The sequence below is a fragment of the Aulostomus chinensis genome, chromosome 11 (genome assembly GCF_037954235.1).
Source record: "Aulostomus chinensis isolate RoL2024-O1b breed Wild chromosome 11, RoL_Achi_v1.0, whole genome shotgun sequence".
NCBI lineage: Eukaryota > Metazoa > Chordata > Actinopteri > Syngnathiformes > Aulostomidae > Aulostomus > Aulostomus chinensis.
In genome coordinates this window covers 14,411,813-14,437,500 of record NC_141330.1, presented here as the reverse complement: position 1 = coordinate 14,437,500, position 25,688 = coordinate 14,411,813, and the positions used below count along the sequence as shown (strand labels likewise).

General features: G+C 42.0%; 2 protein-coding genes across 15 annotated transcripts; both read right to left on the bottom strand.

The window, feature by feature from the left end:
- Positions 1–108: 108 nt before the first annotated feature.
- On the bottom strand, positions 109–9,472 carry LOC147253539 (uncharacterized). Of its 3 annotated transcripts, XM_086218758.1 has the most exons (4): positions 9,204–9,472; positions 6,772–6,897; positions 5,009–5,380; positions 109–4,843 (listed from the first exon to the last, which is right to left on the bottom strand). In XM_086218758.1, the coding sequence occupies exons 2-4, from the start codon at positions 6,886–6,888 to the stop codon at positions 1,904–1,906; spliced, it is 3,429 nt and encodes a 1,142-aa protein (XP_086074884.1). In that variant the 5' UTR covers positions 6,889–6,897; positions 9,204–9,472; the 3' UTR covers positions 109–1,903. The 3 variants fall into 3 exon arrangements, with proteins under 3 accessions (XP_086074884.1, XP_086074883.1, XP_086074882.1); XM_086218757.1 differs by having other exon boundaries at positions 109–5,380; positions 9,197–9,472; XM_086218756.1 differs by having other exon boundaries at positions 109–5,380.
- An 855-nt stretch (positions 9,473–10,327) lies between these two features.
- On the bottom strand, positions 10,328–23,764 carry LOC147253538 (uncharacterized). 12 transcript variants are annotated; one of them, XR_015118560.1, is made up of 4 exons: positions 23,538–23,730; positions 19,721–19,975; positions 19,537–19,586; positions 13,964–19,446 (listed from the first exon to the last, which is right to left on the bottom strand). XR_015118560.1 is itself a non-coding variant. In XM_086218751.1 (3 exons), exon 3 carries the CDS (start codon positions 12,597–12,599, stop codon positions 11,031–11,033), a length of 1,569 nt encoding a protein of 522 aa, XP_086074877.1. In that variant the 5' UTR covers positions 12,600–12,645; positions 19,721–19,975; positions 23,538–23,720; the 3' UTR covers positions 10,328–11,030. The 12 variants fall into 12 exon arrangements, 7 of the variants coding, with proteins under 7 accessions (XP_086074877.1, XP_086074878.1, XP_086074875.1 ...); XM_086218751.1 differs by lacking the exons at positions 13,964–19,446; positions 19,537–19,586 and adding an exon at positions 10,328–12,645 and having other exon boundaries at positions 23,538–23,720; XM_086218752.1 differs by lacking the exons at positions 13,964–19,446; positions 19,537–19,586 and adding an exon at positions 10,328–12,642 and having other exon boundaries at positions 23,538–23,720.
- Positions 23,765–25,688: the final 1,924 nt, after the last annotated feature.

The following is a 25,688-nucleotide window of genomic DNA, read 5'->3' as shown; positions in this document are numbered from 1 at the left end:
TAAATAATTCAAATTCAGAATCCTATTCCATTTAATTATTGTAATTTTTAATAAAGTAGGAGCAGGTTTTGCACAGCTGAATGACAGAGAAACCTTCATCTACACAAAGAAAGTCCTGATCGACAGTCATTAAAAAAAGTGACCTTTATTGATGAAGACAAACTATAGCATAAACCTATACAACAGGAAATCCATCTTTTGAAATGACGATTGGACCTTTTATCCCCTCCATGATCCCAGCCAAAAAAACATCAAGGCATGAAATGTAGTTTTCCAAAGTAATCAAGCATCAGGTATGCTTGACCAAACTTCAGTCAGATTGTGGAATGTGGGCTTATCTGTGTATCACTAGAATGTCACTTCACTTGATTTCAGCCTTTCCATGTAAAGAAGTCTGTGTCGCAAAGCTGACATTCATTTTCAGCTTTTGCGTGCAAAACGCTGTCCTTAGGAACTGTTTCTGGTCGGGACAAAGCAAATTGGTAATTTTTTGGACTGTACAACACTGCTCTGAAACATTTTGACCCAACTGACATAAGGACCTGCAAAAAAAAAAAAAAAAATAAATAAAATAAAAAATCTGTGTTTTATATTGAATTCGCAGAAAGTCACTGAGATAGTGGACGCACCTGCACGAGGCGGTAAAGCTGGGGACAGCAAAATATACATCAACTCACCGACAAGAATGTATCAACAAAAATGATAAATGATGAAATAAAACAACACATGATCTCTAAAGTCACTGTGTTGCTGCTTAAACCAAGTTCTTAAAGTTGAATAAATGCTACCAGGAGTTTGTTGCAGTGTGACTCCTAGGAGCTCCAGTGGCCTGGATGGGCAGCACGTCAGGCTGCTACCCGATGCAAATACCAAGGGGACAATGAGCATTTAAGTGGGCTCCAGATGTTTCTGTTCTCATTTCACATGGGGAAATAATCTCAACTTGTCATAGAACACTAAAGCTGTAGAATACAGCAGCCCGGCAATAAATTCTCTGTTCAATAAAAAAATGCAACAGTTTTAATTCCATGAATGTTTTTTTAAGTTTTGCAGAGCTTTTGCATGATACTGCACCAGCTCTATCTAGTTCAACAGGTCTCCCCAATGTACCGAGTATCTCCGCTGTTCTGACCGATGGAGACGTACATGCGGAATCTAACCGAAGGTTACCGGCTTCTACTTGATGCTCCCTTATCTATGTGAAACAGAGAGAGCAAGTTAAGCTCGATTTTAGAGCGCATGACTTCTTTGAGGCATTCCAGGTCCAATAATCCTTCCAGGTGAGTAGCAGACCATGATGGAGTGACACAGGAATGACAGATTTTTTTTTTTTGGGCCAACCTGGAAGTTTGCATCGCTGTGGGTTCGCTCCTCAAAAAGCCAGTGGGATTTACACTGGATTTTGCACTACTGCCTGAAATAAACTGTGATTTACACAAGTTAATTTAATTATTACTTTATCCACAGTTGACCATCACTCTTATAACTTCGGAAGAGTAAATGCAATCCTTAGACGTATACAACATCATGCTGCTGCTGTACCACACCATGGACGCATGACTTCAGCGTCACCACCAGCTTTCTGAGTCTTTGTTGTTGTTTTTTGGCACGCTTATATTTATTATATTTGATGTTTGCATGAAGAGCTGAAGTCTTCTTTAGCCACTTGGCCCAAACACTTTGAAGATCACGGGTGTGGTATTAAGCAATGCTTTTTATTTCACGGAACAAAATATCCTAAACTCGTGTTCTCCACAGACTTCATTTCAGGCATCACTGACTTAGTGACAACAGAAGCGGGTTTATGACACATTGCTGCGCACGTCTCTTGGACCCCTGTATTAAACAAATGCATAATGTTTGATGTACATACAGAAGGGGCATAGTAAATGCTTTCAGGTTATTACACCTGGCCTCGAGCATGCTGCAAATAATGATGATAAAGGTCCGAGATGGCAGGATATTCAATACCACATACGGCACACTTGACACCCTCTGAGGACCCTTCGTTTGCTGACTGGGCAATTTGGGACACGTGTGTTTTCACAGGTCTCAGTGACGCTGTCTGGGTTATAAGTGCATTTTCATCTGGCCTGTTAGGACTGATTTCTTGTATACTGGTGGAATGCTGGACAGTTTTACCCGATTCAGCCTGATTCTGGACAAAGGAGACCACGGGTGGGAAAGAGGACTCTTGAGGAAGTGGGTATTTGGAAAAGGGTCTCCAAGAAGAGTTGCCTGTTTGGGTTGATGGTGCAGGGCTGCTGTTTTCTTCAGGATCAGGACAAACACTTACTATGTGGTTGACGGTTGCAGGAATTAACACTCTCTTTCTTGGTTGGTCGTCTGTGGGTAGATCAAAGTCAGAGTCCTTGTGAGTGTCTCGGGAGGAGGAATGGCAAAGCTGGTGACTAAACAGCAAATCCAGAGTTTTAAATCTGCTTCTGCACTGATCACATTGATAAGGCAGAAACGCTTTCTTAGGCTTAGAGTGAATCCAGCGGAACCCCGGGTGTTCGCGCATGTGTTGTTTGTAAGGCTCCACAAATCGAAATCCTTGACCGCATTTTGGACAGGTGAAACGGCCGTATCGCTGACGGTGGATTCGCTGATGATGCCACAGTTTTTTCCAGTTTGGAAGGGTCTTACCACAGCAGGAACAGGTGTAACTCTGGCCTCCAGCATGAGTCAGCATGTGGGCTCGGAGTCTGCCCATGTGTCTAAACAGTCGCCCACAGCTCGGGCATAAATATTTCCTTGGGTCCGATCGGGTATCTAAATTGTTTAACTTTGACACCAAATATGAGAGATGGTGAGCTGGTAAATCTGTGGACTGGAATGGTTTCTTTAATTTCACAAAGCGTTTCTTTCTGTGATTCTCTGAAGACTGACTTTTCAGAGTTTCATTATGTTCAGGCAAGGGAGGGGAGGCGGGTTTCTGTCCTGATGAGTATCTCAGCGCAGGCACTGTGTACTGGATTAATGACATTCTTTCCTCCTCCTTGACCGCAACACTCGAAGTGTTCCTCTCTCCTCTACACTGACCACGATGGGCGTTAAATTCCGACAGCACGCCGAACAGCTTGTCACAGTACAAACAACGGTAAAGCTTCGCACCAGTGTGAGCTCTCATGTGGCTGTTGAAGTCCGGCAAGTGGTCAAAAACATTCTTACAGATGTGGCACGTGTAGGTCAGGGAAGGCTTTACTGACCGTCTGCTGGTTTGGACATTGTCACTGCCCCCCAGAGGTCTACATGCATGATTTTTTGCGTTGCTGTAATGAGTAAATGATTTCTCACAACCTGTGCAGTTGTAACGTTTCACTGACCAGTGCGTCAGCTCATGCACGCGCAGAAAATACGCCTGACCAAAGGCTTTGCCACATATATCACATTTATAAGGCTTTTCCCCCGTGTGGACACGCACATGTCGTATGAGGGCAGACTGAAAGGAGAATGTTTTACCACAGTACTGACACACTTTACTTTTTCTCTTTTCTGGAGACTTTGATCTATGTGGTACCTGAGTATCGGCATGGATGTCCTTTTTCATCTGTTTCTCTGTTTCGTTGTTCTCAGAGTCTTGGTCAAACTCTTGAGCATGCATCGTCATGTGAGTGAAATATTCAGAACACGAGAACTTAATTTTGCAATATGGGCATTTTTTGTATATGTTACGCTTTCTATGTGTTTTGAGGTGAAGATTTAAGTTTGAATTTTTACTGAAACCTTTGCCACATTCATGGCATTTAAAAGGTCGTTCGCCTGTGTGAATGCGCTGATGGATTATGAACTGGGAGAGAAATTTGAACGTGCGACCGCAGTCACTGCATTTCAGCAAAGATTTACTACCTTTCCTGGTGTAGACGATGTCTGAGTTTGTCTCGTTTTTTGTGTCTCCAACGTCTACTTCACGTTCAGCGTCAACACTGTCTTCATGCTGTCTCTGTAAAACATGCCTCCTCCTCTTTCCACCTCTCCTGCGTCTGAAAGTGGTTATCTGATTTTTTGCACCCACAGTCATGATTTTAGTGTTGGCACTTTGTTGTAAACTTGTAGGATCATCTGAATCTGACTTGGAATTCAAATGCTCCAGCTCTACCTCTATGTTCTCAGCTTTAACAGCTCGGGGGATTGTGGCAGGTTCTGATGGTTGTTCAGAGGACGCTTTGACGTCACTGTGACCTGGGTCTGTATCCTGTGGAACGCTGGTGTTCTTTGGGGGGTCTAGATTGCTCTCTGACTCCCCACTTTCTTTCATGGAATTTATGTTAGGGATACAACTTTGTGTAGGCCTGTTTAAGCTCTCAGAGGAAATAACTTGAGGCTTGGCTGCTGGCTGGGAGCTCGGTGGGAGCAGATCTTCTTTAGCTTCTGGCTGTTGTTCTCCAGCCTGCAGAGAGCGTTGACCTCCTTCTCCTTCTGGATCAGCCTGCTCTCCCTCACTGTTCACTGTCACCCTCTCTTTCTTCCCTAGTCTCTCCTGGCAGGCTGCGTCATTGCTCAACACAGGTGAGATCTCCTGGGAGAGTTTGGACACTTTAGCAGGAATTTGCTGATCCATCTGCAACTTACTCCTTCTTCGCTTCATATCTTTTATTTCTGAACAACTTGCTGCTGTTGGAGACACTTTGGTTTTCTTTGGGTCCACCAAAACATCAGATTGAGGCTTTTCATCTTGCGTTGTTGGGCGCTGTTCTCTACTCCTCAGTCTCCATGTGGGACGGCTAACATTATTAACATGAGCAGAAGCAGCAGGAGGACTGACAGCAGGGGCTGGCTGGACGACCATGTTTTTGACTGCTGTTAGTTCTTTCTTTTTTGGTCTTCTGTTTCTTCTTTTCTGCAGCAAAAGGACACCATCTTCTGGTTTACCATCAGAAACATTAGAGGGATCAGAGCTCTCATTGTGAGGTACGTTGTTTACTACGAGATCATCTACGGTGTTAGGCACGTCATCATTGTTGTGGTTTTCTAAGCATGTTGGCAATGGTATTGTGGTGCTGACCTCTTTATGTTGAACTGCATCAAGTCCACCAGAATCAGTTATCTTTATGTCTTCAGTCTGTATATGTTTCGTTGTCTGAGGATGCCCTCCTTTCCTGCGATCCTCCACAGGTTGTCCCTGGCTGTCTGTTGTAGAGCTGCACACACTCGCAGGTGTCATTTGAGACGTTTCCTCCGTCCCTACCTGTGACGCCATGAGCTCATTTGGTTGCAAGTTTGTTTTGCTGACTACTTCAGAGTTAATGGGTCCATCTGATTTCTTGTTCACCAATGAGTGGGATTCAGGTGGAGGCTCATCTGGGTCTGCTGCTTTCTTTTCCTCCCCCCACCTGGAGTCCAGTCCTTCCTCACTGCATCTCTTTGCTCCAGGAATCTGTGAATAAAGCCAGAAAAACAAAACAAATTCTTTTGTAATTTGCTGCAGTGTACTTTATATATACATGCATCATATTTTCATATGCATTATCTTAAACGAATATTCTAGTATTTGCCAAACAAATGCTCCAACAATGCTCATTAGTCTCACTGCTAACTTCATCTCTTAGCTGTTGACTCCTAGTATGGTTTGTGTATGTGGAGGCATTTCAGCGCTGCCGTGAAGTTGCAAACTACACATGCTCTGCAGTCAACGCATGCACACCACAGACTTACGCCTATGATACAACGGGTCAATCTGTCACATGAGCAAGGTGGAGCAGGATTTTCAAGCTCCTACACAGGCTGAGTTTATCATTTTAAATGTCAGGAGGATTGCGTCTGGTCAGTGTAGATGCTCCAATTCATTATAGACCACAACAACCACTCCACAATCACATTACACCGATTTGATGCATTTTGATGCTTGCACTGGACAAGACGGCTACTTCCAGTGAGCCCTCTGCTAACATGAACATGGTTAAATAATTTCATCATGCAAATCTTTCCAAATATTATCAGACCAAATGTATCCACTGTCTTATATCTGCAGCTGTAACTACAGAGTACGCTACGATGAAAGCGCCCCAACAGCTGCCTGTAATATCCATCACTGCCAGAAGGTGGAGACAAAAAGCTACACTATAGTTTAAATGCTGAACAAAAATAACCTGATATCATGTGTAATGGGTTCAAATTGCTGCAGGCACTATAAGAATGGTTTTGATCATTGCCTTGTCATCAACATTTTTGCTATTGTTCTCATTGGTAGACAAGTTATTATAAGCTGAACCATCAGCCAAGACATTTCAACAATTGTTGAATTTGTTTATTGAGATGTGGCCTTTTTTTTTAAACATTTCCATTGCTTTATTAGGAAATGAGCTAAAATTAACAGAATCATGCATATGCATGATTATAACTATTAATGTGGAGGACTGAAGGCCTCTAAAAAAGCTGGACCAAGTGGAACAAAAAGAACTACAGCATATGTACATCCAGCTATATATACATATAAATATTTAAAACATAACAAATGTTATTACATAACACATGTATAAAAACAACTTTTATGTCCAGCAGCCATAAGGAAAGTCCCTCTCGTAAATGAGATGTATTTCAAGCAACATAAACACAGAATGAATGTTCAAATAATGCATAAAAGTGAGATTTATATACAGATAACTGAAATTTTACAACACAAAATATTTTTAAAATCATGCATGTAAAGTCACAAACCTACAGTATCAGTTACAGTTTCAAATGTGAGACCAAAAATTATGCTGTACACTGTGGTACACAGAATAACTTTTAGTGGTGATTTGTTCATTCGTCTTTCTGTCTAGCTACCTGTTTGTAGTCCGTAGGACCATGAAAGGAACCACGAGGATGGGATGTCACAGATGTTATGTCAGGGACTGTATTTTGGTCACTGCTTCCTCTGCTGAAGGACATTTTATTCCCCATGTCAAGAGTCTGTGGAATAAACAGTGACAAGGAACTGGTAACTCATAAAAAAAAGTGATTCAAAAAGCAAAATTGGCTAACATTGAGAATCCTTGTTCGAGGCAGAGCGGTTTGCAATGTTATTAGGGCCTGAGCCAGTCCCTGGCGAAGACCCTATTATGTTTCGAAGTCACACTCGCCACTTCAAAAGTAAATTTGACCCCCTAAACATGCATGAAAACTCACCAAATTTGGTAAGCACATCGGGTGCGGCGAAAAATTCGATAATTAAAAAAAAAAGAGGCGCTCTACTCAATAGCGCCACCTACATACACAAAAAACCACGCCACAGACTGTAGGAATGTCCTACAGACATGGGACAAACACCATTGAACTCGTCTCATCAAGACGGATAAATCATACACTCACACCCCTGACCTAACTGTAACAGGATGTCCACAATTTGGACACGAATGTCTAATTTTGGACAATTTTGCGCCCCGAACAAAATCTATCTCCTCCTATACCGTAAATGCCAGGGCTTCCAAACTTTCACACATTACTCTCCCAACTGTGCTCTTCAAAAATCTTTAAAGGCTAATATACTACGCGCTCGGTTTGGATTTTATGAGCCGTCAAAGTGGGGGAGACACTTTTCGCCTTACAATGGTAGTCTATGGGGAGAGCGTGTCCTCTCAGGGTACATACTCTCAAACAAATGCTTCTCACATCTACACCATACATTCCACAGCTTTTAAAAACACAACACTGTATTCCTGACAAAAATCCCTACAAAAATATGGTATTTTGTGTGACTTTTGACCAACGTATGACGACTTATTCAGCTTTTACACACTATATTTCTCTTAATCCTCCACTCTCTCCACTCCAGCACAGATCAGACACAGTGCAGCGGGGGAGGGGTTCTTAAAGGGCCAGCTGGCAGCTCTGCTCTCAGCTCTGCTCTCAGCTCTGCACTCACACTGTGCAGCGCACTGAGGCTCATATCTCCTCAACTACAAGGCCTAGGGATTTGCCGATTACACCGTTGGATTGGGGCCGGTGTCAAGGACGCGGCCGTAGGCCGCGCGGGGGCTCAGGCCCTAACAACGCTGCTTGCAGCTTTAATTATTCCTTATGTTTAATTAAAAAAGGCAACAAGGGATGCATGTTAATCAGCATTATAGTGATATCAGCAGATAACAATATCTGTTCATAAACAACAGCTGGTTAGGAGAAATGTGTTTGAAATGAAATGTTTCCAAATGTTGGGGGGGGGGGGGCATTGCTCAGAGGTCGAGTGGCCATCCAGCAAGTTCAGGGTTGCTGGTCTGATCCCCACTTCCCACCGGTGACCATGTCCAAGTATCCTAGAGCAAGACACTGATGGCTCTGCAATGGACTGGCGACCCGTCCAGGGTGAACTCCACCTCTCGCCCAATGTAAGCAATCTCCAGCACCCCCCCCCCCCCAAAAAAGATCACACTTCTTGCACTTTTTCAAAAGTGCACAAAGAGTCTTGAAGGCTTTGTTGATGTTTGAATTGCAGTAAATGTTTGGCACAGAAATTTTAATATTAACTGTAAATGAGGATCAGTGATCAGCCTCCTTCACTGACTAATATTCGATATCAGCCCAGATAAAACAATATTTGTCAATCCCTCATTAAAAATATCAAAATAAAATGGCAAGAGGGGGCTAGTCGGCATTACAGATTTTCATGATTTTTTTAACATTGTGGTCTTGACACCTTTATAGTTTAGCTGAAAATCTTGATGCAGGGCCTCTACTTGTGACTGAATATTGAGAAGAACTTTAACTTAAGTCAATGATAGCAGACAAAATGTAGTTTTACAGGTACTTTCGTAAGCTAATGTAGAACATAACACAAAGATCAGTCTAAGATTGCTTTGATTACATGACATACTTTTAGCATAATAGCATATCTATAACATAATCATTTGCTTATGTTAGTCTTAGCAGACACATATCATCCGATGCTCTCTTTCTAAGGCACACAGTTGCAAATAATGTTTTATAATATTATCAATGGTCACACGTTAGCCTTCTGAGACAGTAACAGTGTCCAGGGTTGCTAAATAATTTCCCGACACCCAGGACCAACTCTTCATATCGTTTTTCCATAAATGCTACAACCAGCTTGATTAACAATGAAAATGGTAGGCCAGGTTGCTAGCTTCAACTTGCAGGCCACACGAGCCAGTCCGCTAATGTCAGGTTACATGGCTTTCTTAAGTGCCGACTATGCTTTGCAAGACAATTTCTCAATACTGGTTAGCAAAAGTGACGAGTGGTAGTAAACACAAACCGCTTGCCTGTGTGGGAGAGAGTCAATACTGGTCCCTGCGTAGCCATTCACTGACCGCTGCTCAACTAGCTAGCATAGCTAAGTCCAAGCTAACATGAGCTCTGCGTTACGTGGCTGTTTTACACTTTTAGCAGCGAGACTGTGTCTGGCAGCTGAACTGTTTTAATTGACTTTCTCTTCTTTTCAGAGCGTTTAGCAGGCGTGGGCAACTCCATATCCTTGCACACAAAGCAACCCGAAAAAGTGTCAATCACGCCTAAACGAACACGGTGGATAGTTCATGTGCTGCTGGAATATTTGGACTTTTCAGATGTCATGACCCAGTAATTAGCAAACGCATTGTTAATGGTGAGCTTTAGGGAGAGGAGGTGTAAGAGGTGATATACACGCCCCTGTCATAAATGGACTAGTTGTACAGGCTACCGATAATGTGTATGTCCAGTTTTTTGTCTGCTGAAGTAGTCCGTGAAATATCATCTCCTGACCCGGGTTTGTTTCTAGTTTACAGAGTTACTGATGTACATTTGCGATTACAAGCCTACGGAGAACACGTGAACGCGTCACCCATGTTTATTGGATAATAGCCGTGGATATTTACTTCATTGTTATTAGACACGCAGAAGAGCTTGTCTGCCTCGAAACTGCGCCCCCTGCTGGAGACACCAAACATAAAATATAGGTTCGTGTATAGACATCTTTACCGGTACATTTCCAAACCTGACCATTTTTCACTCACGAACAAAAAGTCTGATATTTAGGTAATTGTTTCCATTACTTTTCTGGCTTTAAATATTTTTCCTTTTATTTTATTTATTTTTTTACTTGCCTATAGATATTTTCCCAGTAAATTCCAGTATCTTTACTGGGTTTTCATGACTGAATAAACCCTATCCGATATGTTTAATGAAAATGGTTTAAGTGGATCCTGAAATATAAATGATCTTTTTTATTAATACCATTTGCAGAGCATTATAGTTGTCAGCAAACAGTTAAAAACCGGCACACTGCTTAATAGATTAAAAGAAAAGGGATTTTTAATCATTATGGTACATTTTATTTTTTTAAACCACCAAATCAAATACCACAACATGTAATGAGACACAGCTGTTTTTAAATTAACTTAGCCTCAATTTTGAGTGCATTTTTTTTGGGTCATTCATTTCACATGTAGGAAGGCACTTAGATGACATCATTATGCATCTTCTACTGTGCTGATGTTTGCAGTACTCTATTGACTAGAGTTAATTCATTTAATTTCAATAACCGCCTTGGGAATAAATTAAATGCAGTTTCATGTTGAAAAAACACACATAGTGAATTTGAAAATATAGTTTAATACAACATACTGTATTTTTAAAATCTGATGAAAGGTGAGGAACACAAAAAGGGGCATGTAGATCAACTCTCACGGCCTGACAAATTCTGCTCACGCTAAAAACTTTAGAAAAACAATACTATAATACAGCGCCTCATCCCACAGCAACATGGGGAAACCATACACATACATTTAATGATAATAATGTACACTTATTTACCTTCTTTATCCTTTTCAGCCAGTGAAGGAATCCACTGACAGTGTGAAATTTAAGAGTTTGGGGATTTTGTATTGTGCTAATAAAATAAAATCCAGCTTAATTAAAATACAGGTTGTATGTCACTAGCCATTCTACAGATACATAGTTTAAATAGTTCAGAGGAAGTCAGGAGATGTTGTTTTCCTGTGGAATGAACCTAAACAAGCAGATGATGGATTACCAGATTGCTGTCTTTATTCACTTGGTCCATAATTAACATAACATGTGACATGCAAACTGGAAGTGCTTTTCTGGTTTTGTCAAGTTTTAATTGGGACGGATGAAGTTACTTGGTAAATCATCTCAGCAGGTTTGTCTGGTCCACTCTCAATGATGTAACAATCATCATCCAAATCTGCTGTTTTCATGTTAATAGGAACTGTGCCCTGCTGCCCTTTGTCTAAACCAACAGCCACGACCTGGTTTTTCACCATGCTGGCAGATGATGGGAACCCAAGTTTTCTCTCCCCATTTATTTGAGTTATAGTTGGGCTTGCCATGGGTGCCACCCGCCTTTGTCTGCCACCTCTCCCGTGCTGGGCCATGAACTCACGTGCTTTGATACACTTGTGCCGCTGAAGAAGCTGAGCAGTGTCAAAAGAGATAAGACAGACCCGACATTTGTACCCGTTTGCTGCTGAGGATGTCTGTGATGGGTTGGTCAGTGCAACTGACGGTGTGGACATCTTTAGGAGCACAGGAGACGAACTAGGAAGCCCCCAGCTGACTTTACTGAATGCCACTGGATTTGGACTCAGACTCTTAGACAGAAGAGAAATAGGGGGGACATAAGGCTTGGATGCACTGGGATTCTGACTCTTCAACTGCTGTGATGGACTAACTTTAGGCCCTTGACTGCATCCATACGTTCTGAGATTTTGATTTTTCAGTTGCAGTGCAGAAGTGACATGTGGCACCTGACTTCCTTTACTGGTTACAATAGAATACTTGGTGTTCAACTGTAGGGAGGAAGTTACACGAGGCCTTTGGGGTTTTGAATTCTGTGCTCTCGCAGTGATGAGTCTGAATTTGGTAGCAGTGCTGGGTGAATTACAAACATGGAAGCGAGGCACTAATTTCTTGCTGGAGAGAAGCAACCCGCATCCTATACAGCCAGAAACTTTGTCAGTAACATGAGAACTGTGATGGCAGATGAGAGAGTTCTTTGATATAAAGCCCTCACCGCATTTACCACAAGTGTATGGCTTATTTTTGTTAAATTTGCGAACTGTTTGCACCATCACCACTGGCTGGTAAAGTGTCCATAGATCCACTGTTGGTGCGCCTACGTTAGCGAAAATATTTCGCATGTCAGGGTCAGATTGGATGGGATTTGGGAGCAAAGATGGCGATGGATACAATGCAGGCACTTGGGAAATCTGTGCAGACTTCACTGGCTTCTGTGGTGCACGAGGTGATGTGACAAGTGCTTTCGGTGTTGATTTCACTGGCAAAGATATAGAAGATACACACTGCCCTTTAGGTGCCTTCCAGACAACATCACCGGACTGTATTCTTTTCAATTTCTCTTCTTCTTCGATGCACTTTTCAATTCTCCGTTTCTTTATTGTTTCATGATCAAGCACCTGGTGTCCCGGTTCATGAGTTGTGCTGTGGAATAACATGTCTTCATATAAAGCAAACTCCGTGCCACAGGAGCAGATGTGACTTGCAGCAGGACATACATGTTCCTCCAGGAATTTCCGACTTGCGAATATCTGGTCACAACTGAAGCAAATCCTGCCAGCTTTCATCAAGTCTTTACCAAGGCCATCTTCCAAGATGTTCTGCAGCTTTTGCCTTCCTCTCTCCATCATCAAGCTGGGCATGGATGGGTTCACTTATGATGTGGGGCCCTCTGGTGCACCTGTCCTGCTGATGTGAACAGATTTTGGAGAAAAAATACCCTGCCATGAACAAGATATAGTAGGCCAGGGTTATGCTATTACATCCTCACTGTAAAAACTTCATATTAAGGCAAGCCTTGCAAAATCACCTTTAACCTTATAATGTTGATAGGTTTTTTTTAGAACGCCACAATGAACTCTTTACCGTATTTACCTCCAATAATACATTTGATAGGAGCTTAGGCACATTCTGTCACTTCATTAAACCAATCGTTGTTATGACACAGATGCAAAAACGTTAATACGTCTCCAACAGCCGAATGTTCGGCGGGCTGGGCAACCCTGAAGCATTTTATCGATTATAACAACGTTACTTTTGTTGAACGCGCGCCTGCTACGATGCTAACGTTAGCATCCACTACCTAGCCGATGACAGCACTACTAGCTTAAACGTTACCTTAAAATGAATTCCTAAGTCCCGCCGTAACAAAATCCTTTTTCGACCTCGCCGCCACCACTCACAGTTTCTCCAATGTCGTCTTGATAGAAAATCGGGCTAAGCTGCCGGCATTTTACCATCAGAAGATTGCAGTTAACCACACCAAAAAAACAGAGGAAAGAGTCCTTTCTTCTTCGCCGGGTGGCGCGCATCACAGGAGTGCATCCGGTCTTTGTTTGTTTATACTGACCCCTAGCGACTGACTTTGAAAAGTTCTTGTTCTTCGAAGCAGCAGTCGATTGAATTCCCTTCAAATCAAAGTAAATACTTTTTTTTTGTCACAGAGAAGATGCCTCATTCACAAAGTTTTTATAAAGCAATCCACTACATTTGGTTCAGTGTGTGTGCAAATTATAGTTAATTGTGTCTTTACATTCCCGTCACAGTACTTTATGTATTGCAGCAGAAAATGTTTTTCTGAACATTTTCAATTACTTTGTCTAAATTTTCATCTCTTTTCTGGTTGTGATTGTAACTGTCTTGCCCAATTCTGTTTATTATATAAGTTATCGTTAATATGGAGCATTCTCTGAGGTTCTATTCAACTACCCAACTTACCCAACTCCTGGCAGTTAATATTTCAAAATTTTCTATATACTTACAATTTTCACCAGGAATAACGTAAAGGGGTACATTTGGGATATATGATCAAATACATTGTCATTTTAGATATTCTGTGTAGTCATGCTACTTAAAAAGACAGCCCCAAATCTTGGGCTCATAGGTTTGGGATCCTGCCACCATAGTTCATTTATTTATTTTGCCTTTATTTGAAAAGGACAGCACATATTAATGAACATCATTATAAATACAACTGTAAATATGCTGGAGTTGGCAAAATTGCTGATATACAGTGGGGCAAAATGTATTTAGTCAGCCACCAGTTGTGCAAGTTCTCCCACTTAAAAAGATGAGGGAGGCCTGTAATTTTCATCATAGGTACGCTTCAACTATGAGAGACAGAATGGGGGGGGGGGGGGGGTTCAGGAAATCATATTGCAGGATTTTTAATGAATTAATCGGTAAATTCCTCAGTAAAATAAGTATTTGGTCACCTACAAACAAGCAAGATTTCTGGCTTTCACAGACCTGTAACTTCAAAGAGCTGTCAAATGACACCAGAAACAAAATTGTAGCCCTGCACCAGGCTGAAAAGACTGAATCTGTATGGTGCGAAGAACTCAACTGAGGGAGCAATTATTAGAAAATGGAAGACATACAAGACCACTGATAATCTCCCTCCATCTGGGGCTCCACGCAAGATTTCACCCCGCGGGGTCAAAATGATCACAAGAACAGTGAGCAAAAATCCCAGAACCACAGTACCCTAGTGAATGACCTGCAGAGACCTGGGACCAAAGTAACAAAGGCTACCATCAGCAACACACTACATCACCAGGGACTCAAATCCTGCAGTGCCAGACGTGTCCCCCTGCTTAAACCAGTACGTGTCCAGGCCCATCAGAAGTTTGCTAGAGAGCATTTGGATGATCCAGAATAGGCTGGGGAGAATGTCATGTGGTCAGATGAAACCAAATAGAACTTTTTAGTAAACTCAACTTGTGTTTGGAGGAGAGAGAATGCTGAGTTGCATCCAAAGAACCCCAGACCTACTGTGAAGCGTCGGGGTGGAAACATCATGCTTAGAGGCTGTTTTCCTGTAAAGGGACCAGGACGACTGATCCGTGTAAAGGAAAGAATGAATGGGGCCATGTATCGTGAGATTTTGAGAGAAAACCTCCTTCCATCAGCAAGAGCATTGAAGATGAAACATGGCTAGGTCTTTCAGCGTGACAATGATCCCAAACACACCGCCCGGGCAACGAAGGAGTGGCTTCGTAAGAAGCATTTCAAGGTCCTGGAGTGGCCTAGCTACTCTCCAGATCTCAACCCCATTGAAAATCTTTGGAGGGAGTTGAAAGTCTGTGTTGCCCAGCGACAGCCCCAAAACATCAGAGCTCTTGAGAAGATCTGCATGGAAGAATGGGCCAAAATACCAGCAGCAGTGTGAAAACCTTGTGAAGACCTACAGGACATGTTTGACCTCTGTCATTGCCAACAAAGGGTATATAACAAAGTACTGAGATGAACCTTTATTATTGACCAAATACTTGTTTTCCACCACAATTTGCAAAAAATTCCTTAAAAATCAGTCAATGTGATTTTCTGGATTTTTTTTTTCTCATTCCGTCTCTCGTAGTTGAGGTATACCAATGATGAAAATTATAGGGCTCTCATCTTTTCATGACAGGCCTCTCTCATCTTAATATGTGGGAGAACTTGCACAACTGGTGGCTGACTAAATACTTTTTTGCCCCACTGTATATCTGTAGTCCCTTGGCAGGTAACACAACTAATAACCAGAAAAAGGAAGGTAAAAATACAAAATACATCAAAAACACATCAGAGTAAAACAGCCGAGTGAGCCTCTTCCACATTTTAAATGTGGCTAAAAATAAACAATCAAGGCTTCGTTGCTGATGTACCATTAACAAACAAGACACACACACACACATATAAAATGCATATGAAAAAAATAGAATTTTTTTCGTCACTTGCTCCAGATTTAATGTGTACAATAACTGCCCAAATGAATTTAGCATGTAAAAAGAAACGAGTCATTTTAAAATCCTGCTCTTCAAAACAGTGATTAAGATGATGCAATAAAGTAGGAGCTGGTTCTACGATTTAATTTTGCTTCCAAATGGTCAGTTGACTGTCAGAAACTAACTGAAAAAACAATGACCCGGTAGTTAGGGATCTCTTTGAGTTATGGGGTTTTGACTAGTTGTTATTCTACATTTACTTAGATTAATTTATGTTCTTACTGTACACAATCTGAAGGCCACTTGTCCGATGTCTACCACAAACCTAAGAATCGGTGCCCCTTGATTAAATGCTGACAGAAGAACACGCCACGGGAAATTCCAACATATCTTGTCTGTACATGAGAAATAGAAGAATCTAGTTGAAGATTTGAGACATGACATCTTTTTTGGTCTGCCTCTAATTCCAAGTGCACTACAGATACAGATACGCATCAAATTAAAAAAAAAAAAAAGATTCTAAAGGGAGTCATAAAAAGGACTGAGACTAATTTAGTTTCAGTTCATCAGTTTTGTGCTTTTGTGCTGTCATCAAAAGATACTTGATTCCACTTGATTAACGGCAAAACTCAAAAAAATAAACATTTCTTTGTCTATTAACTGCAGTGGACACTTTTCTATTTAATTACACGTCTCACAAAACAGGATTCCAAATCTTCATAATTTTAAGTAACAGAGGACACGAGATAAAGATTTCTATCAAAATACCTTTTCCAACAATATACTGATCACTGTTTTTGGGCAGTTATTGTCTAACATTTTCTAGAAATAATATTCTTTGAAGGCTTTGAAATCTTCCAAGATATTTAAATAGATACCACATCACACCAAATAATAAAATGTACAAATTCCATCAACTGGTATATTTATTGACACCAGAGACAACAAGCTACATCACAACTTCTGATAAAAGTTTTGATAACCAAATACTTAATATTTACAGACTATGAGACTGTAATAGAGGGACTACCTTGGCAAAACAAATATGTACATTATCGTATTCTGTTACAGTGACAAACCACTATAAAACTAAAGGGCTGTTTTAACATTATCTAGAGAAAAAAAAAAAAAAGATCTTACGGGGCTGTACAATTTAAAACAAACTCATGGGCAATAATGACTAAATCACTACAGACAAAATGAAGGAAAAAAGCCCCCAAAAAGTGGCTTTCTGAAATGCACCACTTCACCATTATCGATATGGTGTTAGAAAAGCTCCAAATCTCATTAGGTAGTAAGTAGTTCTTGTGGTTTTGCATCTCCAGCCATGATGCGATGAACCCTCCTGCGGTGGTTTTTGAGAGACTTCAGATTTGGGTATGTACCCTGACAAACATCGCAGCGATATGATTCAGATTGTTTGTGAGTGAGCAGGTGCTTCTGCAAACTCTCAACAGTGCCGAACCAGCGGAGACAAACAGGGCAGCGCACTGGCTTGATGGCTGGTTTACAAGCCCCGCTCCTCTGGTGAAATGCCAGACTGATTGTGTTGGGGAAATCAGAGTTGCAGTGGGAACAGCGATACGTCTTTGGTGGATTTGTGGGTGGATTTGTAACCCGCCCACCTTTGCATCGATTCCAGGATAAATGCCTTCGAAGGGAGCAGCGAGTGGCGAAGGTATTCCCACATCTTGTGCATACAATTCGTTGCTGCCTTTTTCCTGGATTCGTAAACTGGCCCAGGCTCAGCTGCTTCTGTGGAGGTGGCTGCACTGGCTGGGATGGTGACGGTGGCGGCTGCGGCTGAGGCTGCGGCTGTGCCTGTGGCTGCTGCTGCTGAGATGGCTGTTGCTGAAATCGTAGTAACAGAGGTTGTGATCGCTGCGGCTGGAGTCCCTTCAACAGCTGGTGATGTGGATGCATGTGAATTTGCAGATGAACTTCATAGTCTGCCCAGGAACTAACAGTCTCACCACAAGTCGGACATGTGTACGATTCCTGAGCGTGCTTTTGCAGATGCTCTAGGAGAAGCCGCGGAGAAGTAAATCCAACCCCACACTCACATGTCACCCTACGTGGAAGTACAGAGGGCAGTGACATGATACCCCAATTTGCTCCATCATCATCTTGGGGCTGTGAGTCAGTCGCATTGCCAGATATATTCTTCTGCGCAATCTCTCTATTAACCGAATGATGCAATTGACATTTTTTTCTGTGAACCATCATGTTATCTTTGCGGTTAAAGGTCTTCCCACAGACAGAACAAGGAAACATTGGTCGTACATTGTTACTATTCAGTGGAATGGCACCATGACTGCCACTCTGTGCTAAACCTGCAGGCCCACGTGGCCGAAAACCACACAGCCGTAAGTGGCGGCACAAAGTCGACGCCCGACTATAGGTTTTCTGACACCTGTTACAGGGGTAACGTTTTACACCGTCTCTGACAAAATAGCGCAGATTAGTGCGCCCAAATTCGACGGACTTCTTTACATCACCATCGTTACCGGCAGAACTGAGCAACTCCATTTCATCATCCAAGGGAATTGTCCACTGCCCTTCTCTATCGTTTTCACCATCTTCTTGCTGCTGTAACATTCCAGACATAGAGGCATTCATCATGGAAGACTTGGCAATAAATGGGGTGAAATTGTTGACAGAGTGACCCCAAGTCACTTGTGAAGATGGAGACTGCTCTGAATTGGGAGGTGTCACCTCCACCTTGATTCGACCAGTAACTTCAGTCCCAACAGCAACACTCTTGACAAGGTTAGGTTCATCTTCAGCCTCGGCTTCTGCTTTAGCCCTGCTGTTTGATCTCAGTGCTAACATTCTTTCAATAGAGGGAGAGGCTGGCTCAGGGGGGGCTGCCTGTGGGCCCTGACACTTGTGCATTTTGAGGCTATACCTGCGGGCATAGCTATGCTTGCACAATGGACAAAAGAAAACTTTTCTTGTATTGTTTAAACTATGGAATGGGACTATTTTTTGCGCAAATGGTAGCATGCTTTTTACGGAGCTTGACAATGGTGTTATCTTTTTTCCCATTTGAGGACAAACATGATTGTCAGTGAAAGGTAACCTCCCTATGATGAGCTGTTTACAGCGACGGCAACATTTAATTCTCTCTTTCTTGTGCAAAAAGTGGTGCTCTGTTAGTCGGTCCACATTATTAAAGACCCGACGACAGCGGCCACATTGATATCTTCCATATGTACTGTTGTTGCATGGATCCATGAGCTTTTGACGGGTTTCAAGAACAACAACAGGTGAGAGCGTTTTGGTTAGAGACACAACCTTTTTTCTGCTGGAATCAAGGATTCTGCTAATGGATGGGGCTTTTGTCTTAATGCCAGGCTTTGGAATCAGTCGCCTCAACTGTGCAACTGAGAGGTCATTCATCTGTGACTCCTCTGTTTTTTTACCTGGTGAGATATCTACTTGGAGGACTTCTTGTTTGGGGGTAAGAGGATCATCATCATTCAGACTCTGAGCTTGAGCGAGTGGAAAGCGTTTCATGTATGCTGACGCCAGTAACTTCATGAGGGTGTTATTCTTGGGCAAATTATCACCCTTTACCCTACTAAGAACAGAATTCGTCTCGTCCTCAAAATACATGTCCTCTTCAGTCTCTGGTTTTTGCTCTGTTGTAGATGATGTGCTCTCAAGTTGTTTCTCACAGCCATCTTGAGGGGTTATATACTGGTCTAGAGGAGTGGTTACCATGGCAATCCCATCCTCGTGGCTTTCATCTGCTTGATGGTTTTTCTGAACAGCCGGTGACCTTGAAGTAGAGGGGCAAGTAAGACCCAAACTTGGCTCAGGAGCAGTTTGACTGAATTTGACATGCTGGCTGGGAAACACGTCATCACACCTTGTTTCGCCGGAGAGGGCACTATTATTATCATCCAGGGGTGGCGGTAACTGTAGGTGAGAGACATGTGAATGCTTATGCTCCAGCATAAGACTGAAATCCTGAAACTCCTCCCCACAATCACAGATAAAAAAGGAAGGTGAAGGGCTCTCTGACAATAATGCTGGTGGACTAGGGTGCTCACCGGACGAATCCTTGCTTCCAAATAGTGTTTCATGTGGGCTGATGTCAGGCTGTGTCGGAGGAGGGGCAGGGATCTTGGACAGTGTGCCAGCATGAGTTGCCTGATGTACTAGCAAAGAGGCCAGTCCGGTGAAGGTGGCTGAACATGCTACACAACGATACACTTTGGAGGACGAAGACTTGCCCTGTAACCCGAGCATCATGGCAGCCAAGCACACAGGGCAATCAAGGCGTTGAGGTCATGCAAGGTTGTTTCCTGTAAATCACACACAAAGTGATGTTAACATGAGATACTGGATCGTCACTTAGAAAATACTCAAACAGAGTTTTTCTGGAATTGTCTATAAAAATGAATGACAAAAAATACATATTTAATTCAAATTAAATAGGAGTTGGATGGAGAGCTGAGCTGACGTGCTTTTTGCTGCTATTTTAGCAATTCAGTTATGTTAACAGAACTGTCTGTTGAGCGCAAGTTAGTTTACTTCTAACCACACTCCAAGTATTTTTCTTTCAAGTGAATCTTTTGCCTAAGCCTCCTCAGGTTTGACAGTGCTGTGGAGGAATTGGCTTGAGCATCATCGGGGGCTGTTGGATCAACAATTAACTGAGCCACCTTGTTTCATGTGTCAGTGATGGCGAAACAGAAAATGATTAACATTTCAGCATTTCCTACATGCGTATTAGTACTCCTGGTGCTTCTCCAAGTTAAATCTAACAGTAGCATACGATAGATTATTTGTGTCAATTGCAAACAGAACTCCTGCGGCTGTCTTTGTCCTGGGGGCTCTCCACATGCACTAAACGTTGGCCAATGAGATGAGTGACAACAAAAACATCCAATACTGTGAGTGAGCAAGAGGAGTCGGGGTGAACCCCTGGTGCCTTTCCTAGTCGTACATTTGTAGCGTAGCGTACCGATAGCAAAGCTGACAATCACGGTGCCAGCGTTGTCTACATGCGTAGCGGTGTTTAAACGATGCGAAGGTGATATTTGTACAGAATGTTCTAATTCAGTATTAGTGGGTACTGCCCGACACATATAAGTACGACTGTTTATGAATTTCAGGCACAGATGTTCGGGGGGGGGGGGGGGGAGCTGAACTCAACCTCATCTTACAGCGAACCTTGAACATCTGTCATGCACGTCCATGAAAGTGTCCAGTGTAAGCCGTCTCTGAGTCTCCAGCCTGTTTCTTGTGTCTGACAAATTCCTTCATCTACAAAATTCCTCCACAATATTTAGAACCAACACTGAAATAAAAATCCATATCTCTAAATTTCACAACTCCATAATAACTGTATCTGCCTCAAAATCCCACTGCTGGTTGGGCTCTAGTTAAGGCACGACACTTGTGTTTTGTTTTAAGGGATAATTCTAAAGGGGAATATTTGACCTAAAAACTGTAATAATCATCATCACACTGTTGCAAGAAGTCTCTCTATTTCGGTCTTTCCAATAGTTACCACAAAATACCTTCACCCTTTGCTGCTAATATGCAACCACGCAAAACAGGAACTGAGATACAAAGCATTACACCGTGCACCTGCAGCTGAAGCACTGAAGCTTGAGGCAGGAGCAGAACACCTACTGTCTCTGTCACATTGTGATTGGATGGAACCCTGTGATGCCAAATCTGAATTCTGATGTCACCGATGATGACATCTACCCAGATGATGTCCCAGTTAGAATGACAGCCTGAGATGAGTCAGGATTCGACCTGGATAGCTTTGACGCTCTGTGACACTCTGTGGGTGTCAGAGATGAAAGTGACTAATCACTCACTTTGATCTCTTAATTCTCAGAGAGGCCTCTTAAACAACAGCACTGCACTCGTTCATAAAATTTAGCACAATTTCAAAAAAGGTAGTGCTAATCTGCATATAGACAAACCAATGTCAGTAGCCAATATATCGCCTTGGAAGAGGCAACCATTCCTAATTTCTACTGAGGACCCCCTGGAAGACCCTACAAGACCCCTCTTTGGAAGCCTCGGGTCTGACGTTGCTTGCCTCACTAAGCAGCATAGTCAGTGTTCTCCTGCCCCTGAAATCACCGGTATTCATCCCACAGGTCCCGAAAAAGGATCATTCATAGACTTCTACTTTAAAAACAACACATAGCATTACTCTGCTGCTTCATGATGTGTTGCGTTCCATTTGGTGTAGAATTTCATTAGGTGTGACTACGCTTTTAATTTACTACACAGTTTTGAATGACAATAAAAAATATAGAAAACCCACACATGAAAAAAAGGTATCTTACACAACTCATGAGGTCAGTATAATTCCTCCAATTTGTTATTTTAAAAGCAATGACCAGCAATGAATATGGGCTATGGAAGGGCTCAGTGTATATTGGATGTAGATGTTACCTTTCATGTTAGAAGCCACAGGTGTTATGACTCCAACTTGTCTGACGTGTGGGTCGGAAATTGACTGACGCTGTATGTCACAGCGGCTCACCGTGTGTGGAAACAGTCTTCAATCTTTCTTCTTATAAAAGCTCAACTTGCTTTCAAAACACCTACATAAAATTGCCACTACTTTTACAGAGGCATATGCGCATTTTACAGCGGGCTGGTGGTTGCCAAAATCATTGGTCAAATGTTAAATGGGTTTTGTCGTGTGATGTACTTACTGTGATTTTATGCTCACAGTTTTGTACGCTTACTGTGATTTTTTTTAGTCCATAAAGCTATGCTTAGAGACTTGTTAATGATGCTAAACTAGCTTACATGTTGACCCTCGTTTCACGTGTTCAGCAGTGTCCTGAGACTGATGACACTTTCCCACACCATTGCAGTGCTGTAATGTTGTGTTGGAGGTACGTTCCTGAAACCGTCTTTAGTTCTTTGAGTTGTTTATCAGTAGTCAGAAGGGAAGCTTTGACAGTTTACAGTTGCCATAGTAACATATTCGCTGGCGGAGTGATTTAGCTTGAGCTGAACGGCGCGCACGTTTATACAGTTTTATTGAACACCCTGACAGCCAATCAGAAAAGAGTATTTAGCCTAACTTTGGTATAATGAGTGCTTAACTTATTGGTAATGAGAAGTATTTCACTGCCACATATTACATACAATCATACGAGTGTTAGTATAGTAACAGTTATATTGTGAGCTGATTTTTAATAATGGTGATCCTCACTTTTAATTTTAAGGGTTGGTACTTAATTTGATGAAGTTATTTTAGTAAACGTTTCAAAATCATTGAGGAGAGGTTGTCAAATCTGCTTTAACATCTTAAACACCGGAGGACTTAAGGTCAAACGTTTAAGGGGCATCATTATTCATCGTCTGTGCTCTAAGGAAACAGACTTGAGGGAAAAGTCATTCACAATAACGTTTAATAGGTTACCGTGACGTCAATGATCTCACTAACCTAATGTTAGCAAACATGCTGATCACTTAACACAACAACACAAATGTACGAGATCTTTGCAGACAAAAAAATATCAAGTTAACAACAGTACTCGCTATAGGTTAATGCTGCCACAATGCTAACAAACACAGTTTTGCTACTTCACTATTCATCAACTGTGCACATACACACAGTCGTTTTATTAGCCTCACTGTTTGGATAACAAGCTCCACACTTGATTATCATGCATTTAAAATGTTCGCAACGTGACAAGAGGATGCATTAACCTGTTAAGCTAACAGTAGCTCAGGAGGAATGCTAGTGGAAGCTAACCAAGGGGAGGTGGCCGGCCACGTTCCTGACGAAAGGCCGGAGAGACATAACTAATGCTAGCAGTAAAGCTACCATGGCCGCAGCATCTGCACAATAACCAACCGTTTAACGCTGTTTCTCACCGGCCGCAAAAGCGCTGACGTTAGCCTTAAGAAAGGAGACGCAATGGCCGAGCGGCTGAGGACTGCTCAGTAGACATCTGTCCATACACACACATGAACTCTCTGGGGAAGCGCGCTGGGTCTGTGATGAACAACAAACGTGATGCTGTGCCAGGAGGAGGAACCGAGAACTGCTGCAGCTGCAAGCGCGAAGGAGGCAACGAGCAGACAAAGCGCATGCGCAGTTACCGTACCACAACCCTGCAGGAAAGGTGCTGCTGAGCAGAGCTGTGCACGCCGTTTATGTATTGGTAGATTGGACATGAGACTTGCAGGTGGAGTGACGGGGACTGTCCCAGATGAACATACATTTATTCACAGCACATATTTCTAAAAACATACTTTTAGAGTCTACTTATATCTTTGCATTAACACTAATTGAATCATTACGGCACAGTAAAAGCCATCAAAATCATGCTGCGGACAGGTAGTTGTGCTTGCTAAAGGCCCTTGAAATGATCTCAAAAAAATCTTTTTTGCATCATATATATCCATACACCTAATTCAGACCTAATTTTGATTTTTAATGGTGTTTCTTTATTAGTGTGAAACATACAGCATTATCTTTGAGCGGGGGTTAAATAATAACATGGATGCAGACGACAATTCAATCGTCACATGGTTGACTGCAAAAGTAGTCAAGCCTGGGAAGAACTATTCCTGTCACAGTTTTTACCCATGCATCTGCATCGCACCACCCACTGTTAATAAGATATTAAACCTTCATTAAATGTTGTACAGCATCAGCCTCTTGATGTTCTGCCCATGTGGGTTTTCTGAAAGCAGAGAAAAGCTACCATGACATTCAATAGAGCAGTTTAGGAATGGTATGCATGCAAATATGCAAGGCAATAGTTTGAGACCAAAATCCTACTCCGCCCTTTTAAGGAGTAAACCTGTTAATTTTCATACTGTAGTGCAGCAACATAATGAGCAGTAACTTCGACTGTGAATCTAAACCTCTAGTTGAAATTTCGGACTTCAGGGCCCTGATTTGACAGATTCATAGTTACTAACAGGAAGGGCGGCTACTCAAAGGTTACGCATTTGACCTGTTTCCTCCAGACTGTCAAATCCTCATCAAGGAACTCATGAAGGAATACATGGATTTGTATCAAACAAAATTTTAACACTTTGAGTGCTGTTAAGGTAGAATAGCACAGTAATAATCAGTCGACTGGTAATGTCCAAGCAGATATGCATGCAAGAGTGCAGGCTTGCCTCTTACACCCGAGATACAGTTGGTCCTATCAGCTCCAGTTACATAATTTCCAGCTGAATCTTCAGCAGTGTAACAGTGGGGTTCCAGCTTAAAAGTATATGGAATACCAGAATGTTTCTGATTTTCCGAATTGACTCAATGCATTCTTCAAATACTTAAATAAAACAAGCACTTCATCTAATTATGGCAGCTTTCATATGTGGATCTACATTCACCTGTTTTTTTAATGCTTCAATTGGTGGAGACTGTGCCATCCTTCAAGAATTTGTGCTGTGGTATCAACAAGATGTTCTAGTTGTCAGACCTATCTGGATTCCATTTTCAATTGATGGAACATTTCGTACATATGGAGGTGACATTAGCAAATGCTGAATATCTCATGCAGGCCTTCTGGGGTCTTCTGATCCTGTCACTCTTGATGATGTGGGAAATTCTGATAGTTAGGTCCTTGGTCTTCCCTGATGATCTCCAGCACAGAGGAGGAAATATGAGTGCAGAGACTGTGGAATATTTTAGTTGTGCCATTATGAAAGATTAATATGAACGTGTTACTTCTATGGCTTGCTTTTTCATCAAGTGGACTAGGTTTTTGTGTTTTTGTTTCACAAAAAGACACAACTTTTCTCTTCTGACAGCATCACAGGGTTGCACCCGTGTCCGTGTTTCTTGATTTGTTCCCCTGCATCAATTGTACAGAAGACTAAATACATCTGAAATCCTGAAAAGACAGAAATCACACACCCTTTATGCAAAATAATCCACAGTAGAGTTTGTAGGAAAATATCTCTTTTTGACTAACCACAACCAAATAGTTACAGATATATAATATATATAATAGAGTTTCTACAGGTGCCAGATATTAAAATATAATGATTTAAATATTGATATTA

Coding starts and splice junctions, on each gene's coding strand:
- LOC147253539 (XM_086218757.1), bottom strand. CDS start 6,888: ATGGGGAATAAAATGTCCTTCAGCAGAGGAAGCAGTGACCAAAATACA. Junction 5,381..6,771: donor GTCCTACGGACTACAAACAG/GTAGCTAGACAG, acceptor CTTTATTCACAG/ATTCCTGGAGCAAAGAGATG.
- LOC147253538 (XM_086218751.1), bottom strand. CDS start 12,599: ATGCCCAGCTTGATGATGGAGAGAGGAAGGCAAAAGCTGCAGAACATC.